This window comes from Centropristis striata, chromosome 19, assembly GCF_030273125.1.
Source record: "Centropristis striata isolate RG_2023a ecotype Rhode Island chromosome 19, C.striata_1.0, whole genome shotgun sequence".
Classification (NCBI taxonomy): domain Eukaryota; kingdom Metazoa; phylum Chordata; class Actinopteri; order Perciformes; family Serranidae; genus Centropristis; species Centropristis striata.
Window position 1 is genome coordinate 9,300,916 of NC_081535.1, and position 21,168 is coordinate 9,322,083.

The 21,168-nt window shown below is 40.7% G+C and overlaps 2 protein-coding genes across 3 annotated transcripts in view; one reads left to right on the forward strand and one right to left on the reverse strand.

Moving 5' to 3' along the window:
• The window catches only part of tnksa (tankyrase, TRF1-interacting ankyrin-related ADP-ribose polymerase a), a 139,204-nt gene that overhangs the window by 108,102 nt on the left and 9,934 nt on the right, over positions 1 to 21,168 (reverse strand). For both annotated transcript variants that reach the window (XM_059358436.1, XM_059358435.1), the window contains exon 4: positions 10,333 to 10,428. In XM_059358436.1, the coding sequence (XP_059214419.1) occupies positions 10,333 to 10,428 (96 nt within the window). The remainder of the gene's footprint in view (positions 1 to 10,332; positions 10,429 to 21,168) is intronic.
• Positions 11,913 to 21,168, forward strand: part of cldn23.1 (claudin 23.1) — a 29,153-nt gene continuing 19,897 nt past the window's right edge. Inside the window, exon 1 of the mRNA XM_059358456.1 lies at positions 11,913 to 11,945. The gene's annotated coding sequence lies outside the window, so the exon portion shown is untranslated. The remainder of the gene's footprint in view (positions 11,946 to 21,168) is intronic.

Below are 21,168 nucleotides of genomic sequence, written 5' to 3' on the forward strand. Positions count from 1 at the left end.
ATAATTTGTGCTGCATTCATGTGGTGTTGAAATAATCGGGAAAACAAGTTCTGGACTGGAAAAATTCCAAATGTTAACATTGCAAGACAGCACTTATAGTTACATATGTTAGAATTCTAACCAGCCGCTAAACTAAGATGTAAACATGGTAGACATTATTACCTAACATCAGCAAGTTAGCATTTTCAAAACAAGCATGTCAATGTGCTGATGCCCTTTAGAGCTGCTAGCATGGCTGTTACTTAAAAATCCAGCATATTTCTTGATTTTCTGTTTACCATGTCCTGATGTTGTTTGTTTCCTATTATAAAGTTGTGAGCACCTCAACACAACATGGAACTTTTCACCTTTGTGCAATACCTGTATTGTTAGTTACGCCCTCCTCCCCCTCAGTGGCTCAAAGTTCAACCCACGCACCTGTCACTGGATCTGTCATCTCGCCTGAGGCTGAAATAACTGCAACTATAAAGTTTCTTCTTCTTCTTCTACAGGTGTTTTTCTTTGAATAAAATCTATACTTTTTTTATGTAAGACAGTTTGTTTCCTATTTGAGACTAAACAAAGCTAGAAGAGCTTAATACCAAAGATGCAGACAAAATCTATAGATAGACGAAAACTATGGGTGGTTAATACCAGAGCGATTGAAAACAGTCTCAGAGGGATAATCACATAAATGAGGTCTACCAGTTAAGTAACATAGAGCTTATGTTCCACCAGTTTGTTTATTGGTAGGATCTGAGAAGTATTTGGTTGAAATATAGTGGACAAACAGCTTTTCAGTAGATAAGTCGATTATTTGTTGGCAGGGATGTTGATCTCCAGCCTCCACCTTACAACACTGAATGCAGGCACAATCTTTACAGGGTTAGCTGAGGTCTCAGATACACCAACGGCTTATCTCCGTGTACTTCATAGACTGATATAACACTAGAATCATGGTACTGTCAGAGATTTAAAGAGGTTGAAGCCGAGTTAGACATTTCAAGTGAAGAGCAGAAAGAGAATAAATGACAAATGTCACTGAGGAAAAGATGGAGGGGCTGATTGGTATGGAGCCGGAGACGGGTGAGAGACAGCAGGGGGCACGGGGACAAAGAGTATAGATGACTTGTCAAAGGGAAAGATCGACGCCAAGACGGATGTAAGGATGAGGGGTGGATGGAGTACATGCTGTACTTGCGAGCTCATTAAACAACGTCGTAATTGATGAGTGAAGAAAGAACGCGATGGAGAGATGAGGAGAGAAAGGAAAGAATCGTCAAGGGCAGAAACAACTTGATGAAAGTGTCCTAATCACTGCTTTCCGGCCAGAGGAAGATCAATCACGGAGGACAGGAAAGACGGATGGAAGGAAAAATCCTCCTGGTGATCCCTTTGTTTCCGAAGTTAGCTCTTCTGGGGCTTTTCACATCATTACTGTGTGTTTTCTCTATTACTTATCTGCAGTCTGATTTTGGGGATATCTGGGATATATTGGGCTTTTTATAAAACTGTCACGTCGGTGTAGGAACCTTGACGATTAGCTTAACTTAGCATAAAGACTGGAAGCAGGGGGGGAAACTGCAAGTCTGGTTCTGCCCAAGGGTAACAAAATCCACCTATCAGCACCTCGTACGCTCAGTAGTTAACACGTCTTTACTTTGGGTTTGTTTACGTCCTGATTAGCCCGACAAGTCCTTTGTTTGTTCCTACCTTCAATACAACCCATAGGAGTGTTTTTCAAAATGACTGCTCCCACTGGTTGCATTGGTTGCATTATGCATTACCTCGTTAACATTGTGAAAGAGTCACGGTTTTGTTAGGTTATGTTAACAAAGCTACTTGTTTAGGGTTAGGGGAAAAAAAACATGGTTAGGCTAAGAAAGAGATGAGTGAAGAAGTCAAAGTAATAGTCGTAACTATGGAAGTGAAATAGGTGTGTTGGTAATGTAAAATGTGACACAGATCATGATGTAGCTACAGAAGGGCTACATCCAGAAGTTAAATTCAGTGACAAAAATATGATGCTGATTTTTGTCTCAGTCTCCTGGGTCCAGACCTGTGTTGGTGTGACCCATTCACCACCCCTTCTGCCCACGCTGAACCTTGTCCTTCTTTATACTTTATTGTCATTTCTGTCTTTGCTTTGAGATTTTGTAACATCACTTCTGCCTTCGTGTTCTTCATAATTACTACAGCAACTAGAGGGCGCAGCTGACTACAAAGATAACAAAGGGTTGTAAGAAGCTGCTATCAATGACACATGGGGTTATATTTTGGGGGAGGATAGGCTCAAATGGCCACCTGTGCAGCCATGAGAAAGCGTTAAGCCTGATTTCCACTGGGCGCGGAAAGGCAGCGTCGCGTTCACCGTTGCTGATCGCTGCTGCTGCTGTCCAAGCCGCGGCTCTCCGCTCTGCAGTGCGATCAATCCGTAGCATTTCTATTTTTGCCGCAAGCCGTTGCTAAACTGCGTCAAGCTCAACAGAGCAGATTGCACCAGAAAGGAAATCCGACACAGAATCAACGGAATACACTTCCGCCCCCTTTTCAAAATAAAACACACTACTTCACATCGACATTACGTCTTGACCGGGGGCAGCAGATCAGCAATCAATCAATCAAAGGGTCTGAGAGGGTTGGCGACATGGATGACAAGAGACTGATTGTTTAAGTGGAACATCATACAATAATTTATGACATAACACATTCTTCTTATAAGGATAGATGGTCGGATCAACAGATCTTCCACATCGGAGAAGCAAAGTAAGCCGTTTGTTGTTGTTGTTGTTGTTGTTTCCTTTATACTCACAGTTTATCACAGGATCTTGCGGTCTCCCGTACGTTCAGGATTATCGTGTGTTCTCGTTATTTCGTGTGTTTACGGCTGGCTCGATATGCTAGATCTTTCTCACTATTAGTGGCACTTTTTGTGTACGTACAATTGAGCGCAACACTAAGAATGTCTTCCAGCAGAGACTGCTTGAAAATGTTCCCCATCATCTCCATATTCAAATGATTATCCTCCTCTCTCTATCACCACCAACTTTTTCCTCTACTCTCCCTTTAAGTCCACAAAATACTGTGTATGCTGTGAAACAGTTTGCTCATCAAAACACTAAATGACTGTGTTGTGCATAACTGATAAGATATGCCATTATATACAACATTCTCCCATTCACTTTGTGACAAAGAGCAGCAGTAGTACTGAAAACGACTTTGCTTGGTCACAAAATGCAAATTTGTCCAGCCTTCCTCAGCATTGACGCAGGACTATAAATCAGATGTAAACACACCAACTTTGCTCCAGCATCTGATAAACGCTGTGTACTGTGGGTTGTCCGCATTAAGCTCCCGAAGCCAGTGACCATTTAGTGATAGGCTAATCTCATAGCAAATCTGTGCATGCCGTCCTTGTAACCCGATAAGGAACAATATAATTAACTTGAAACTCTTGGGGCGTTTACATTACAAAAGCACAACAGGGTAATGAGAAGGTTTTACCTCTGGGGTTGTTTTTTTTTCCAGATTTGAAGAATTTACATTTCTATGTGACTCAATTGCTCATTTTTGTACTACTTATATCGCAACAGCAGATTCTGACAGGTAATACTGTACATACTAATTTGGATGAGCCATGAGACATGAACCAGTCCTTACTAGCTCATTGCACTTCTGCAAACGAAGGTGAGAAAAACACCACCCAGGCGTTAAGTTATCAAATTTTCCAGTTGTGCATGAGAGTCTGCCCCCTGCCGTGGTGTGAATCGTGGTGTCTCATACTTGAGATAGACTTAACTGCAGAGCTGCTCGGCTGTGCGGGGAAAAAGACATATCTGCAGAACGTCTGACGGATTCAACAAAGACCTGACAATCAACAACCCTGCCCTGCTCTGACGTATGCTTACCCTGATCAGGAAAAACAAACTGTATGATGGAAAAACTTAATTAAAATGCAGCGCGAGGGGTTGTTTGAAGCCGCTTTAAAAAAAACTAATTTTCTCTGTCTTTCCGTTTCACGTCTCAGGCTGACAGGGAACGGAGTCTATCATTTCTGAGAGCACTTTGTTGGATGTGGCGGAGCAGTAGAGCTAATTTATGGGTCAATATAAACTTCCATCACCACAGGCTGGAGCTGAAAGCTCGCGCCAGCCTGCGGCAGAGATGAGGAATAGAGCAGAACCTCTAAATCGTAGACAAATAACATATAGGACAGGAAAGAAAAGGCTCATGCACCGTAGATTACACAGAGGCCGCAAATATGCAAACACACATCATATTATGTGTTCACATTGACATTCTTGGAGGGTTTTTCCTGGAAAGAGCATTTAAAAATGTTTGCCGCCTTTATAACCTGACCATGCAATAATAAAACCGTCGCATTAAGTGCATCACCGCCAACAGTAATTACAACAGTGGAATCACTCCAGGGTGGCGCTGGGTGAAAAGACAATGTAACAGGACGGTGGTTTAGGTAATTAGCGCCGGCCATTAGAAGCATAATTCACGTTACTAACAAGATGTGGTAAATTTGTCAGATCGGAACCGCAGAGAGAATACAGAACGGAGGAGAAGGAGGGCCGAAGATGGAAGATGGGAGAGGCAGAGCACTGGTGTTATGGATCAACTGGTTTCTCTCTTAAATGCTTATTTTCACTCGAATGCATCGGCGGAAGCCTGCAGAAACGGCAGATGTTGAAAACGGAAGATAACATTTAGCGGTCCTTGTTAAACGTCTCATTGTTGTCTTTTTCATTAAACTTTCAAAACACACCCATCTGCTTCTTTTGGAGGCTCAGACTTGAGTCAAACAATGAACGTTTACGTCACATTTTGCATGTTTTAAACACTATGCTCCATCTGTATTCCTCATATGCTGACCTCTTAACATTTTTTCTTCAAAAAAATGCCATAGCGGGAAAAAGCACCGGCCTGTGTAATTAATAACCTTAATTAAGGCAGCATTCCAGTTAGGTGATCCAGTTCCAGGGTCCTGGTATTATGCATGCTGGCTCATTGGCCTGGCTTCATGAATCACCTAAATGGAACAGAGCCACCATTAATGTTATTAATCACACCTCTGCTTTCCCTACTATGACAAGTTAAAACAACTTGAAAAATGTCTATTTTTTTGCCTAATTTCTGAAAATTAAAAGGTGTTTTGAACCCCTTTATTGTCATCATATGAGTTTCAGAATCTTAGAGCAGGTAGATGGGGCATCATAAATCTATTTAAAATGCATGTATGTCTATTCCAAAAAAATAAGTCAAGGTTCAGTAGGTCGCTGAGATTTAACCACGAAAACATAAGATGACTGGAATGTGTTAAGGCAAGGCACTAAAGATAAATACTATACTGATGAATCATTTTTCTAGAAAAACAAGCTGACAGTTTGTTATGTTGCACAGACTGTATACATGGCAAAGCCGCTTCATTGAGTTTTTATACCGACATCATCCAACAGCATGGACCGATTAAAGCACTAAAGCGTTGTCCTTGTTGTAATATCAGATATAAAAGCCTTATTACTGCTTCAAATGATGTTTTTATATTCATTTTTTATTAGCTACCAAGTCCTTTTCAAACCACCAGGGTTGCAGCTGAAGGAATAAGGCTGCAGTTGTCATATACACACATTTTTACACTAAAAACACATTAATTTCATGGAATGGGCCACATAAATGTAATTATAGTCCGATCTACTAGTACTACAAGGCTCTGGAGAGCAAAACAAGGGTTTTCAAATGTCTGATGTTTTGGGCAAACTGAGACAACTGTAATGTATTTCTTTATCCTGTATTTGTTTACATTTTGCCATATTGGCATCATTAAAAGTATGCAAAATTAAGTATTTGCAGTACAATAGACTTATGGTTAGACAGACAACTATTACTGGATCACTTTGATGCTGAAAAGAAAGTAAAAATGTGATTATTCTAAGGCAAGTTTTGGAATTTTCAATAAGGATCCTTGTGTTGTTGAGGCAGATTTATGGAGATTCGGACATAAGGGATGATGACATCCTTGAAGGGTGTAGGTCACACTGAATCTAAAAATACATAAATCACGCCTGTGCGTACAGATTTGACCAAGTTATGACTCTCTCCCTCTGGTGTAACATATCACAACACTGGGAAAAAAATCTGTTACTTCTCATCAACAGATTCTGCTGCTACAAGTAAAACTGCTCGTTGGTTTTAAATCCTCAATTTCGAGCCGTCTTTGATGCCAATTAACAAACACAACAAAGCTGCACTCCAGTTTTTAAGCACGACTGTGTTTGAGTCAGTTGTTTACACTATTAGCTGCCTTGAGTCATTACATACTATATATACACATGCATTTAATTAAGTCTTCAATGTTTGCTATGCATTTTCTATCAATAAGATGCATTACTCTTCTGCTAAATCTTTTAGCTTTACTGCTTATAAATTGAACTTCCCTGACAGCTCAATGTAAAACTTGGCCGATACAGAGACGGGGTTAAAGGGGTAACTGCAAAATATGCGGCAATGTTCAATAATTCTGCTCCAAATAACCCAATTTCAATTCCAGCTGGCAAGGGCAATAATTTTTACACAGAGTGGCTGCGGTGAAATTCCTCCACATGTTTCGACGCTGCACAGCTCCTCGCTCTGGTATCTCGAGGTTTATCTCATTTACCACAGAGGCAATTGATGGAAATTGGTGATGTAACACAGTGTAAACAGAGAAAGTAGCGCTGGGAAAACTGATTTGGAGCTTGTAAATACCCACAGAGACACAGGGAACACGGAAAGAGACTTAAATTTAATATTCTCTTTACTCATCGACTGGTGCAAACAAAAACAGCACTAATTTAGGTCAATAACAACCACGTTTTTCCAACCTTTCCCATCTGAGGAAAAGGAGAGATTCACAAATCAGGGCGACACAAACGCATGCAACATAGTAGGACGAAGACCTTCATCAAAAACCTGAAGATGAGAAAAGCTCATTTGCAAAGAGGAAAAATATAAAACTAAATCAAGCAGAGAAACCTGCAGAAAGTTTCTGTACTTCTGTCTCACTCAGGAGAAATTGAAAACAAATGCACTATAAAATAATTTATTTAAAGCCATATATTTTTAATTAGTTCCTCATTTAAAGGCTGTAACTGTCCCAGTGGTTCCACTGAATAGGTATAATGAGTTCTGCTGCCTTTAAGGGCCCGTAACAATGAAAGAACTAGTAGTCTTGAGTTTCACACAAAGTTTTAGGTTCCCATGTTGGCCACTAAAGCAATTCTTTTTCGCCTGTTAGGGTGTTAAAGTTTTTCTTTCTGCAGTTTTAATGTAGCCAAGCGCTGAATATTTTAGTAGAGAAAGCGAGGAATTAGTAAGCTTTAAATGTAAATGATACGTTTTTAGTGGCTTGAACCCAAGTCGGACAATGATGATGATGAAGATGATGATGAAGGCTTTCCCTGGCTCCCCATAAGCACCTGAGCGATGGAGCAAATGCATCCCAATTATTCTGTTCAGGGGAGCAAAGATAGTTTTGCAGGCCCAATTTTTTATCTTTGTGAAAAAATGACTCCTCTTACAATTATAGTTGGACAATATAGCCAAAATCTTATATATTATATAACAGTACCGGTACAACATGATGATCATACAGTAATTGTTCTGTACCTTTAATTAACAAATCATTTAGAACAACCATACTTCATATTTGGAATATAGTCTTCTTTTATTTTGAAAAAGAAAAACATCTACCTCACATGATTCAAACCAAGAAAACTCAAAACAGGGAGACTAAAATAATCTCCAAGTCGAAGCTTTATGTTGCCCAAAACAATAACAATATTTACAACACTCTTCTCCTTTATGTCTGCCAAAATCACAAAACCTTGCAGCCAGCTGGATTTGCAAGAATCGCAAGCTTGTGAGAGATGTGCTCCCACGACAGAGACAGTAATGTCAAATCTCTACCAGTGGACCCATTTGTACCACTGCATGGTATATATCGTCATATTGCCTAAATATCATCATGCAGTCCCAGCAATCAGGTTATTATATTTAAGCAGCTTATAATGATGATCATTCTACTATTTTCAGCAACGGACAAAAACATGTTATTCAACTAATCCCAATTGTTTTTAGCACTCTGAGTACAATGAGTTGAACTCATCACAGCCAGCCCACCTAGTGTTAGCTCACTATGGAGACAAGGTGGCTGCCAAGCAGTGAAATCAAAGAGTTTCAAGTATAAAGGCGATCAATATTTTGCACTAGCCCTGTTGATTTTATTATTTGGGATGCAGTGAAGGAGTTTAACATTGTTTAACACTGGACAGGGAACATTTCTTGTTTATCCACCTTATATGTAGTAGTCCAATAAGATCAACATAAACTACAGAATGAGTTGTTTATCAATACCACCCATAACGACCAATATGAGCATTTCGCAGTTCGGAGTGTTCTCACAGTTCACACACATCATTATACGGTTAGTGGCGTTATAAAAGACAGTTTAAATTAGTGGGGTAAAAAACGATACAGTATATTATCACAAGATTTTTTACGTGGCAATATTAAATCGATTCATGGCCACCAAGTATTGAAATTTAGCATTCTGGCGGGCAACGGGCCAGCAGTATTATCTCCGTTTTTTGTTTTTTTTCGAGAGGGCGTAGCAGGTTCCCTTTTAGGAATATACTGGAGATACTGGTATCATATGAAACTAGAAGATCCAAGGAATCTATAGGCATCACGTCATCGTGTCGGGAAGTTGTCGAAATAACGCTGCAAAGTTTCTCTGTTTAGGCTAATTCAATTTTGTTGTTGTTTCGCAATACTCCCTATATCGCAAAATGCTTAAAATTGCAATAATATTGTATCGTGACTCAAGTACCGGAATAAAATCATATCGTGAGGCCTGTGGTGACTCCCACCTCTAGTTTAAACAGTAAATAAGTGTGCGAAAATTACGGAGGCAAAGTAGTTTAGGCCCCGGGGGGGACCCAGAACACGGTGGAGGGATTATATCTCTCTCCTGGCCTGGGAATGCTTCGGGGTCCCCCAGGAGGAGCTGGACATTGTGGCTGGGGAGAGGGACGTCTGGAATGCCCTGCCTAGCCTGCAGCCCCCGCGACCCAGCCCCGGATAAGCGGAAGAAAATGGATGGATGGATGGATGGACTACATGAAGTGACGTAGTTACGTAAAAACGTGAGGCATGGAAGTCCTGTTATAATAAGTTTATATACAAGTTTAAATCACATTGTTTCCTTTTGTTTTCACATGGGATACAAACCCTGTTCTCCTGGGTGAAAGTCCTGCACCTCCCCTCCCCCCCAGCCATGGCTATGAATGTCGCTTTAATTCCGCACTGCCATCAATCATTACTACTACGCCCACTAGAGGGCGGTGGAGGACAGTCTAAAGCGTGAATATGAATTGTATTTTGCTGCCTGTACAAACGACCGATATGGTTGTTTTTGAGGGGAGACCAGTCTCAGTAGTATTTCTTCTAATAATCATTTTTAAAGCATTCTTTGTTGTCATAGCGCCCCCTATCCAACTAGTCTAGATGGTGCATGTTTCCAAGTTTGATCCCCCATTTCAATACATAACAAGGAGCCCATGCCCACGAGGCCACAGTAGTAGGTAATGGATGGGTTCTTTCAGTCTCAAACTGCATTTAAATGCATTTTCAATTTGTCAATGTTTGCAGCATTGTGCTGAATTAAACAAAAACAGTGCTAAGTAAAGGTCTGCTGTGTCATTGTTTTGGTATTTTTCCCCCCACAAGAGAAAGAAAGACAAATTAAAGGAAAATAAAAGGAAGAGCGAAATTCAACACAGATACACAGTTTATTGAGTAACTGATCAATGTGTGCAACCTCGCCAGAAACGAGTAAAAGAGGGAAAAAATGTGTAGAAAGAAAAGAAAGCAGAGACACAAACACCTCTGACCGCTGATTACAGCCTTGGATAGAGGCAGAGAGCCAAACGAAGAAAATGTGATGAAGTGACCGATGTGTGTACAGCCTTGGACACAAAGACTCAATAACACGCGTAGTAAGTACATGAGCGGCACAGCCTTGCAAAATAAAAGGATGATAGATGGACGGGAACACAAGGTGATCCTGCCTGCAGCCTTGGAAGAAATTAAACGCGTGGCGGTTGAAAGTTGTGAGCGAAACATTAAGATAGAAGTGGAAATGTGCATCCTTCAAGGGAAAAGGGCAGAGAGCGGAAACTAAGAAGAGGAAAGACATAAACAAACACAGACACTCTGCAATGCAATGCAATACAATACAATACAATACAATACAATACAAGCCCATAAACAGACAGACATGTGTTGACAGACAGACAGGACACTGACCTGTGAGCACGGCCTTGGCGGAGGGTTCAGCCAGGTCCAGGGCCGACTTGCCGTCGGTGTTGCGGATGTTGGGGTCGGCTCCATGCTGCAGTAACACTGTACAACAACAGGGCAGACACAGACAGTAGCTGAGCTCCTGGACTGACATGCAAACTCCCCGACACACAACTCCCCCTAGTCCTCCTCCTCCTCCACCTCCTCCTCCTCCTCCTGCTCCTGCTCCTGCGCTTCCTCCTCCTGCTGCTGAACCACATCCTGCTCCATAAACTGCTCTTCCTGGACCTCCTCTTTTTTCTCCCATTTGCTCCACTGCTATCCCTCCTGTTCCTCCACCTCTGGCTGTGTCTCCTGCTGCACGTCCTGCTTCACATTTCTCTCCTTCTCCTCCTCCTCTTCCTCCTCCTCCTCCTCCTCCTTCTACGGCTGCTCCACCTCTGTTGCTAGCGCTGCTCTCTCGGCTGCCCCTGGCTGCCCCTGCCCTGCGAGCCATGCTGCTGATGTAAACAGACATGCCACAACAAGAGCAGCGAAAGCTACGCTACACCACACCGCCAGATAAACAGCGGACCTTACAAAGAGGCGACGTGACCAGCTACAAAACACATCACACCTCCGTGGAGGAGCGGGGGAAGGCTGTGGCTAAGCTGAGAAAATAAATAAAAAGGAGGGAGGAGAGGGAGAGAGACGAGTGGCTACGGCTAATCGAGGTAGCAGCAGCAGCAGCGACGAGGCGGGCGGGCAGTGCGAGTGGAGAGACTCTCGCCTCTCCGACTGACTGAGCGATGCAGCGGAGAGCAAGATGAGAGAGGAGAGGAGAGGAGAGGGGAGGAGGTGTGGGGTGGGAGGGGAGGGGTGAGTGAGAGTCGGAGAGGTAGAGGACGAAAAGAGGGGAGCGAGAGCAAAACAAAACAAGAGTGTTTGTTTGTGTGATAGAGGATGGAGAGCAGGGAGTAGTAAAAACAGGGAGAGGAGAGGAAGAGAGAAGTGGAGCGGAGGAAAACAAAGGAAGGCAGAGAAAGGAAAGGAAAGGAAAGAAGACAAAAAATAAGAAAAAAAATAAGAAAAAAGGGGGGAGAAGATAAGAAATAACAGGAGATGACAAGAGATGCGAGGACAGTAAAGAAGAGAAGAGAAGAGAAGAGAAGAGAAGAGAAGAGAAGAGAAGAGAAGAGAAGAGAAGAGAAGAGAAGAGAAGAGGAAAACAAAGGAGGCAGAGAAGAGGAATGGAAAGAAAAAGAAAGGACGGCAGAGGAGAGGAAAGGAAAGAATGAATGAAAGAATAAAGGAACAAGGGGGGTGAAGAGAAGAAATGACAGGAGAGGACAAGAAAGAAGACAGGAGAGAGAGAGGGGGGAGAAGAAAAGGGAAGAAGGTAGAAAAGCAGACGAAAGGAGAGAAGAGAAGAAATGAGGAGTGGAAAGAAAAAGAGAGGAGAGGAGAAAACGAACGGAAGGCAGAGGAGAGGAAAAAAGAAGAGACAAGAGGAGAGAAGAGGTGAAGAGGGGGGAGAAAAGAGAAGAGAAGAGAAGAGAAGAGAAGAGAAGAGAAGAGAAGAGAAGAGAAGAGAAGAGAAGAGAAGAGAAGAGAAGAGGAGTCATGCGACTACTGAACAGGTATGAGCTGAATAACAAACTGTGGCTGCGCTCAGTTTTTTGTAAATTAGCTCTTTTGAGGGCGCTAATGTCAACACACTCACTGCCTTCCTCTCCATCTCACTTCCAACTATTATGATTGCTGAGCCGCTCCCGGTGCACATGCCCTTTGACTTGTGTACACCTCAAACTACTCTGCTCCAACTCAGCAGAGAGGAGGAACAATAACCAGGTCCGTGTGTGTGTGTGTGTGTGTGTGTGTGTGTGTGTGTGTGTGTGTGTGTGTGTGCGGCTCTGCCCCGGCACTGACGCAGACCTTAGTCACCCACTCACCCCTCAACAAAAATATGATTTAGCTCTGCACCAATCCTGTATACACACATGAGCGATCACACACACACACACACACACTGATACCCAACAGTGAGAATAAATAAACGCCCATAGTGAGGCAGAGAGAAATGACGGCCTGATGCACAGCCACACCGCCATACTCACTCACATGTACGCAGGTTAGAATATCTCACAAATCCTGTCTGCACCGCTGTCTCCATTTGCAATTGTCAACTTTTAATATTGTGCTTTCAGTCTTGTCTCTAATGGGCACGGCTTGTCAGTAATACCTGCAAAAAGCCCTCTCTGGACAACCTAAATCCCCCTTTTTGGACAGGATTAGTTTTTCAGATTTGCAACAGTTATCTGACTGCAACGTCTATGTCCAATCATCAACGTGTGCACAACATTTTCCTCGGTCTGGCTCATCTGAGGCATGGCATTAGAATAGGAAAATTCAATATGGAAAAGATAGAAATGAAAAAAATACTGCAGTATGTTTGGAAACTGTTTGTTTTGGTCTGCACCAGAGTATGATTGGAGCAATTACAAACGACCAAACAAACCTTTTCAAGGATTTAACAGCACCGGAGTTTGATTGAAACTGGCAAAACTTTGGGTTGTGAAAGCGCCCCGAAGAGCAAATAAATGTACGAAAATTTATGAATTTACGATCAGTTACGAGAGTGACATGACTACGGGAAGTTGCGTCGTTACGTAAACTGTGATGCACAAAATGTGCCGCAGGGACATTCTGTGATGTTTCAGTCAAATTGTTATCTAAAACATCTACAGTCATGGAAAATATTTGTTCATTTTAATGCCTGGTACAACTAAAGGTACATTTGTTTAGACAAATATAATGATAACAATAAAAAAAAAGCTCATAAGAGTTTAATTTAAGCTGATATCTAGACATTTTCCATGTTTTTCTTGATAATTATTTTGGTTATTATCAAGAAAACCATGGAAAAAGTCTAGATATCAGCTCTGAAATTAACAACAATAGTCTAATAATATTTTCCATGATTGTATGTCCAATCATCAATGTGTGCAAAAAAATCTTCATTTCATTTCTTATCTGAGGCATGGCATTCAAATAGGAAAAGTCAATATGGAATAAATAGGTAAAAAAACGATTCCATCACTTGTTTAAAGTTGTTGCCATGGCAACGCATGAGTGGCGGGTAGGTACAGCAGCTCTTAACTTTATGCCCTTTTTGGTGTTTTTATATAATCTTGATCTGTATTTATATTTTTAATTTTTTCGTTCAAACTCCTACTACTTTTTTTCCCTCTAATTTATATTCACACATTTTGCTTCCGTTTTTGCTGCTGTGACAAGTGAATTTCCCCGTTGTGGGATCAATCAAGTATTATCTAATCTAATCTAACTTAATCTCAACTAATCTAAAAGTGTGCCCACTGTATTGCTGTTTGCAGATTTCTCAAGAACCAGTCATCCGAACAACTTCACACTCAACACTGGACTTCCTTAGGACCTGAGCAATACAGCTCCCATTGCATAGCTGCATCCCCTAGTATCGCTAGAATATTCTAGCTAGCTATTAAGGACCAGGCTATTTCCAGGATCAAAATTGAATTACAAAAGTCTCATTCCTGATGCATGAAATCTTTGAATTGCTACAGTGACTAGGTTTACATGCACACTAACCTTTCACAGTTATTCCAAAATATGACAATATTGCGAATTTGATACTGGTCATGTAAACAACTCAATAAAAGGCCATCCAGTACAGCAGCACTGCAAACTATAACATCAATAATAAATGTACACATTCTGGAGGATGTCGACAAAAACTGGCGAGCAAGGCTTTATCGGAGTCATCTTCATTTTGTGTGAAGAATAAAAGATTGCCTCTTTTTGATGTAAACTATTCATTAAATTACAAAATTATGAATTTGATACAGGTTTTGTAAACTGTATAGTCAAAATTAGACATTATTCCATGTGTAGCATGTGGGATTTTCCATTATTATTCAGGTTTTAGGAGCCTTTGTACATGTAAACAGTGCAAACGGAAAGTGCGTCTCTTTTGAGGTTTTAACAGCGACACACAGCCTCTTTCCTGTTTACGGTGATCTCTAAGAAAGTGGTTGAATGAATGAAAGAAGCTGCCTTTTAACTGGGCAAACAAGTCCACCACCAAGAAAGTCTCTTTCTTCTTCTGTTCTTGAATGCTCTGTAACAAAATGTTCCCGTTCGGCGGTGTAACAGTTAATTGTGGTCCTCTCTGAATACACTACACAGTGTGTGTATCCTTGGGTCCTCAGCAATATGCTCGCCAAGTGTGAAGTCGATCGGATGAACGGTTGTAGAGAAAATCGAAGGACAGACATTCATAAAGACGGACTCCTTCCATTTTACAAAGAGCTGCTGAAGAATAAAAGCTGCACACAACAGCAGTCGAACAGCAGGCAGGTGCAGAGTTACGCAGTGTTAACACTTCATGCTGATGGTTTGTAAAAACCTTTGTGTGACTATGGCTTTTAGTAGCATAGTCATTCACATTCACATGTTTTATTTGGTGCATATTTACACAGGAAAGCATTTAGACAAGAGCTGCAGGCATTTTTTCGGGCAAAAGCCAAACCCCAACTCTTCATGATAAAGATAAGAAATAATTTTCCCTGTGCTGTCACAAACAGTAAAAACTGATAAAGCAGAGCTGCAGAGCATTAGGGGACAAATAAATGCACGACACATCTAAAACTGACAGGATGTCTGCACCAAATCTACTGCTGAGCCTATTAGTCGATCAATACAAATATAATCAACGATGATTGATAAAAGATTCATTTCTTTTTTTCAGTCATTTATCAAGGAAAAATGCCAAACATTGACTGCTTTCAGCTTCTCCAATGTGAGGACTGCCCTACTTTTCTTTTTTATATCATTGTACATTCAATATCATCGAGTTCTGGGCTGTTAAAAGGCTGGAAGACCTCATCTGGGGCAATGAGAAACTGGTCAGGGCAGTTTTCATTATTTTCTGACATTTCATAGAGAATGTTAACCGATAATTTGGATAATTGTTTATAGTTAATAAGAGTAATTTATCACAATTTAGCCAATGCAACTGTGCTGGACAAGGCATCTTGTAATTTAATCAATCAAAGATTAAAAAATGAATAATTTTTTAAAAATTAAAAAAAAATTTGTACCACCAGGTCACTTTACTGGTTTATTTATCTGACCACATTAGGCCTATATATATTAAGCCACTTACATTATAATGTGTATATCTCTGCATGTGTTTAAATATATGTATTCATTGATGTTCATACTACTACATGCAACAATTTATTTAACCTATTTAACATACTAAAATATATTTTTTCCAATATGCAAGTACTCTCAGGAAAACACAATAATATATACTAATAATAATGCCAAATAGCAGAAATGTATGTATATAACATGTATAGAATGTATGAATGCATGTCTTATTTTTTTATAATCTTATTCTTATGCTGTTCTTATATCTATGTGTCTGTATCTTGAGCTGCTCTGACAGCTAAATTTCCCTACTGCGGCATAAATAAAGTTATATCTTATCTTATCTTAAAAAAACATCTAAAAAGCAGGGCTCTGAGAGTATAAGTAGACTGATATTAATAAAGTCTATTCATAAAACGCAAGACAAATTAGTGATTACAAAGTGCTTTCCAAAAAATAAACACTGACATCTTATTAGTCTTAAGAGCGTTTAGGAAATATAAAAAAATGTGGATTTTCATATCAATAACCAGTGAAAAGACACAGCAGAGAACCGATGACACAGTTAAACTGTGTACTAAACTGACATTTATGGAGGCGGCGGGTTATTAAACTCAGAGCCAATCAGAACGCTGCTTTAGGATTTTCCAAGATCTTCTTATCCCAAGTTTGTTGATGAGATTTTCTCCAGACCTTGAGCTCGAAGAGATGCAGGTCTGGTAATGACAGATTAATTTCTTACTGGAGTTGTCTGAAAACCAAAAACCAAGAGGACAGAGCGTCCATCACGCTGAGCTGAAGATACAGTCGAATCACACTTGATTTGACTCTCGTTCTGCTGCCAAATCTCTAACCTGGCAGGGTGACAGGCTACCAGAACTCTGTCCAATAAGCAAGACGCTAGACGCCACGCGATGTTTGTTTACAGGCCTTGTAGCTGTGTAGTTAGGACAAGACAAAAAATGGAACAAAAAATTATCACCAGACAAAATAAACCTAATGCTGTGACCAAAACACTGTGAAACTATTAAAATCCACCATCAGACTCGCAAAACTAATACACACAGTGCATCAAGAAGGATATTTAGTCTTCTTGATGTTTTTTTATATTGTAATGCAGAAAAACGCCCCCCTGCTGCTGCAGTCACGGATGCTCACATCCAGGACCTGAGAATAATATTAGAAGCAGTTTTCCTTTGTGCCACAGGGGAGCAAAATGTGTTGCGTTAGAGTGGGAGCAGTGAAGGTGCCAGCTTTTCAAATTATCTCACAAATTGGTAATGTGACCTGAAAAATATTTGCTTTTTGAACTGGCAGAAAATAACATATTTATCATCCTCTCGCCACACAAAAATGTGTCGGACTGTATTTTCAGAGGCTTGGAATCGCTCCGACATGACGGCACTCAGTCATTACCAGCGGGCTTATCGGAGCAGCGCACGGCAACAGTTTGAGCCGTCTGTGTCCTTCAGTGACACCGGCCCCAGAATGTCACCATAACATTGTTGAAGAGCGCCGCTAAACTAAGTGCGGCCTCGGAAATTTTAGTGGAGTGTTTGGATAAGTGGTGGCAGCAACCACAACATCCTCCGCATGACCTGCTTCCTCCAAAAGCCTGCAGATTGTAACTTCAGGAGTAGGGCATCCTGCAAGAGCATTTCAGTATTTTTATCCTAATCGCTCCTACTTTTTCTGCAAAGTGCTCAGAGCCAAATAAAACTCTCTTATTTGCACAAACTTGTTGCCCTTTTTGGCCTGATGAATGCCACATTTGCATGAGGAGCTGCGTGTTTGTTAGATTTGATAATAAGGATTATCATCACCCATAAATAAACCTACACTGAAAAAATGACATTTACTTAAAAAAAGCTAGGCAAGTTTTTCCACACAGAAAGTGTTTGTAATCTTTACTCAGGCTGTTTCTAATTAATATTTATTTAATAGAACCACTTTAATTGCAGATTCATTGATGTCCCTCGATTACATTTTACTTGGAAATATCAACTAATTAAGCCAATAAAACTGGTTTAGTGAATATTACTTGGAACGAATGATTCAATTTACATACAAAACTGAGGACTCATAATAACAAACAATCACTAAGTAATGCATATACTTCAGTGTATAAATTAACCTATTTGACATGCTAAAATATATATTTTTCTCCAATGTGCAGTATCTGTTAAAAGCAAAGTACGTTCACGAAAACAAACAAACACAAAAAATATATATTAATAATAAATGCCAAATAGCAGAAATGTATGTGGATAGAATGTATTTATATGTCTTATTTTCAATACTCTTGTTCTGTCTTCGATATATGTGTCTGTATCTTGAGCTGCTCTGACAACTAAATTTCCCCACTGCAGGATAAATAGTCGTATCTTATCTTATCTCTTATCTTAAAAGGCTGTACAAGGCTGTCTGTTATATTTATGAAAATGAGTAAGAAGAGACTAACACCACAGACACAAACATTTCAATTTCAACAGGTTAAGTAGTTAAGTTAAGGACCAGACAGCCAAACAGCATGTCATAAAAGAAGTGCCATTAAAACATCTTGCTATAGCAAAGACAGTCATGACTTAGAACGGAGGAGACAGCCAGTCATGGAGATGGACGAAAACACACAGAAGGTGATGTTACCCTAGCGACTAGCCCCTTTCAGACTGGGAAAAAAGTCAGACAGCGCAACAAGTCCTGCTGAGGTGTCGTAACGAGCTCTGCCGGCATTTCGTCTAGGGACAATTATACTGATTCCACAACGGCGTAATATTGGCGTCCATTCAAAATGCAATCTGGCAATGCATTGCAGAACGGAGTGGGAGGAGACGGTAGTGGCGTGTAACTCATCAGTGCAGCTTTTTTGTGCCGTTTCTCACTGTAAAGATTCTACACACTCAAGCAAAGTTGTTCTGCATGATAACAGATTACTGTTGCTTCTTTCAGATGATACAGTCAACTTCCTTTCTTATTACGGGGGCGACTGTGGCTCAGTTGGTAGAGTATTCATCCAGTGATCGGAGGGTTGGTGGTTTGATCCCTGACCATGGCAGTCTACATGTCGAAGTATCCCTGAGCAAGATACTGAACCCCAAATTGCTCCCGATGCTGTGTTCATCGGTGTGTGAATGAATTCCCAATGGTGGCAGGTGGCACCGTTTAGGGTAGCCTCTGCCAGTGTGAATTGGTGAATGAGTGCGGTCTGAAGTGTAAAGCGTTTGAGTGGTCGCAAAGTGACTAGAAAAGCGCTATATAAGTGCAGGTCCATTTACCATCACCAGAGTGTTGGCTGCGCGAATAACGTCAGGTGTAGGAGTCAAAATGTGTATTGTTGCCTATGTTGTTTATTTTGTTAGGCTGACTTTTATTGCACCCAAAGGAACAATGCAACTCCAGCACCCACTGTGGAAACCAGGGAATGTCTCAGAATAAAACCTCCAAATGCCACCAGATAATATGTAATCAGACATTTCTTGCTCGTGTTTATTAACCCTTGTGTTGTCATAGGGGTCAAAATTGACCCGCCACTATGAAACGCCCTGAACGATCTTTTTTTCAACTTTTCCTATTTTGTTAGGCTGCACACATCTGTTTGGTATATGTCACTTTCAGTGTTCGGACAGGGGTGTGGTTTCATCTACTTCATCTATTTGCTCAGTTGTATGCCGGGAGGTAGAACAAACTTTTTTTACTCTTTTGCATCAACTTTTTCTGTTAAATTTGTTTTTGTTTTTTTTCTCATATCATAACGGCTTGTCAGTTCTTACCTGCTTTTATAGCAGATAGTAGTCGCTATATCAGGTATTTTCTGTCTTGTCGCCAATTTAACACCTCTGTTACTTCCTCTGAAGGAGGTACAGTGCCGGGATCAGCAGTCTGAAAGGGGCTACTGTCAGCTGTTATAATAGAGGATAATCCTTGAGGTAACTACTGTTCCAACTGAGCAGGATAAGAAGTCAATATGATGACACTTGTCTAGCGTTCTGAGGACGTTCTTGACACCTGCAGTCAAGCAAAGCCCTCTCAAATGTGATTGGGCAATACCACTTGGACTACAAATGGACTATAAACAGAAACCAAACACTTCTGAGGCCAAAATCTTGTCCCCTTGTCTACAAATTCTACATTCATGAAGATATCTGTTGATATAAAACAATATGACAATAATATCATAACTGAAAAAATTGGCACTGCTTCCAAATCATTCTTTTTTATCTGATTACCAATCAATTGACTAACTTTCAAAGTGTTTCTTTGGCTCTGATGCAGGTTCCCTTAATGTCTGTAGTCACCACTCTGCAGTCTCACTCACAGCACTGGTCTGATTGGTTCAACATCACCAGTAATAGCCTTTCAACACCACTGAAGGCTACTGAGCCTCTGATGGTCAAAGCTGCTCGGGTGAGCAAGTATTCAAAGCTATATACAGAAACCGCAGCATTTTCTTTTTCTGAAGCCCTGTATCATATCTAACCACCACAATTAATTTAAATGGAGGCATTACGATTCTATACTCCAACAAGTGTTTGTCTCCTGTGCAGAGAGGCTATCTGTACACAAGAGGTCTGAACCACTCATGCGTTTTGTCGAGAGGCAACAACAAGCTGGAACGGAGCTAAAAACAAACTGACTGAGGGATTCAGATTTGCACGCAACAGTCTGGCTGTTAAATGAGGCATCCTGAATCATGACAGAGCGTGTCATCACATGAACTCAATTATAACCCTTTCTTTGTTTCCTGTATTCTTTGTACCGTGGTGTGATTTCTAAAAAAATGTCCTTTCCAGCTATTTTTAATGTTAATGCACAAATAAAGTAAATATATGCACAGAGATGAGTCCTTTTATCTCAATTTCAGTGCCCTTCATAATTATTGATATATCAATAAGTGCTGTCAGCCCTGAGAACGGGATGACGTTTGTGCACAGTGATCATCGGAGCTCTACAAAGCCCTCTGCTGCTATGCGGTCTCTCAGGGCCCAGACATTCTGCAGCAGCTTATTGTAGACATAAAATTGACTGGAGCAACTTTTTCTCCTCGTTGCTCTCAGCTCTTCCAGACATACGCTGGCAGCAAGGTGACGCCGACTATCACTGCACTCATTTGTTATTGCTACTCGCACTGAGCGATGCCTTTCCATTAAGATCATAAAGATTATCCTACAACTTACTACTCAGACAGTTCTCTTGCTGGGGCGGATCTTGTCTACTTCACATTTTCCTCAGGCGTCAGTAAAACAGCCCGTCTTTTCTTCAGTTCACCTTTAAGATCAACTGCTGCTAATGTCCTTCTTGAACTGAGCCCGTGGTGTTCTTTCACTTTTAACATAAAAAACCGTGTTGGTAATATATTGTAAGACAAAGAAATCGATGCGCTCTTGTCCCCTGTGTGGGCTTAAGAATAGGCAGTAACACGGTAATTGCAATTTACAGCTTATTTGAAGCTTTATTCTAAATGGAATATCGTAGCGTACGGTCTGCAGATGGTTTATTATTGTATTAAAATGACTGTGATTATACAGAACTCTAGGTTGTGATTTTAGAGGGGCGGAGGAGGAAACATTCGAAACAAAATGTACACACACAAACACTAGACTTTAAAATGGAAAGAGAATTTAATATCTATAAATCAACCGCAGCAGTATCACTGTAAATAATAAAACATAT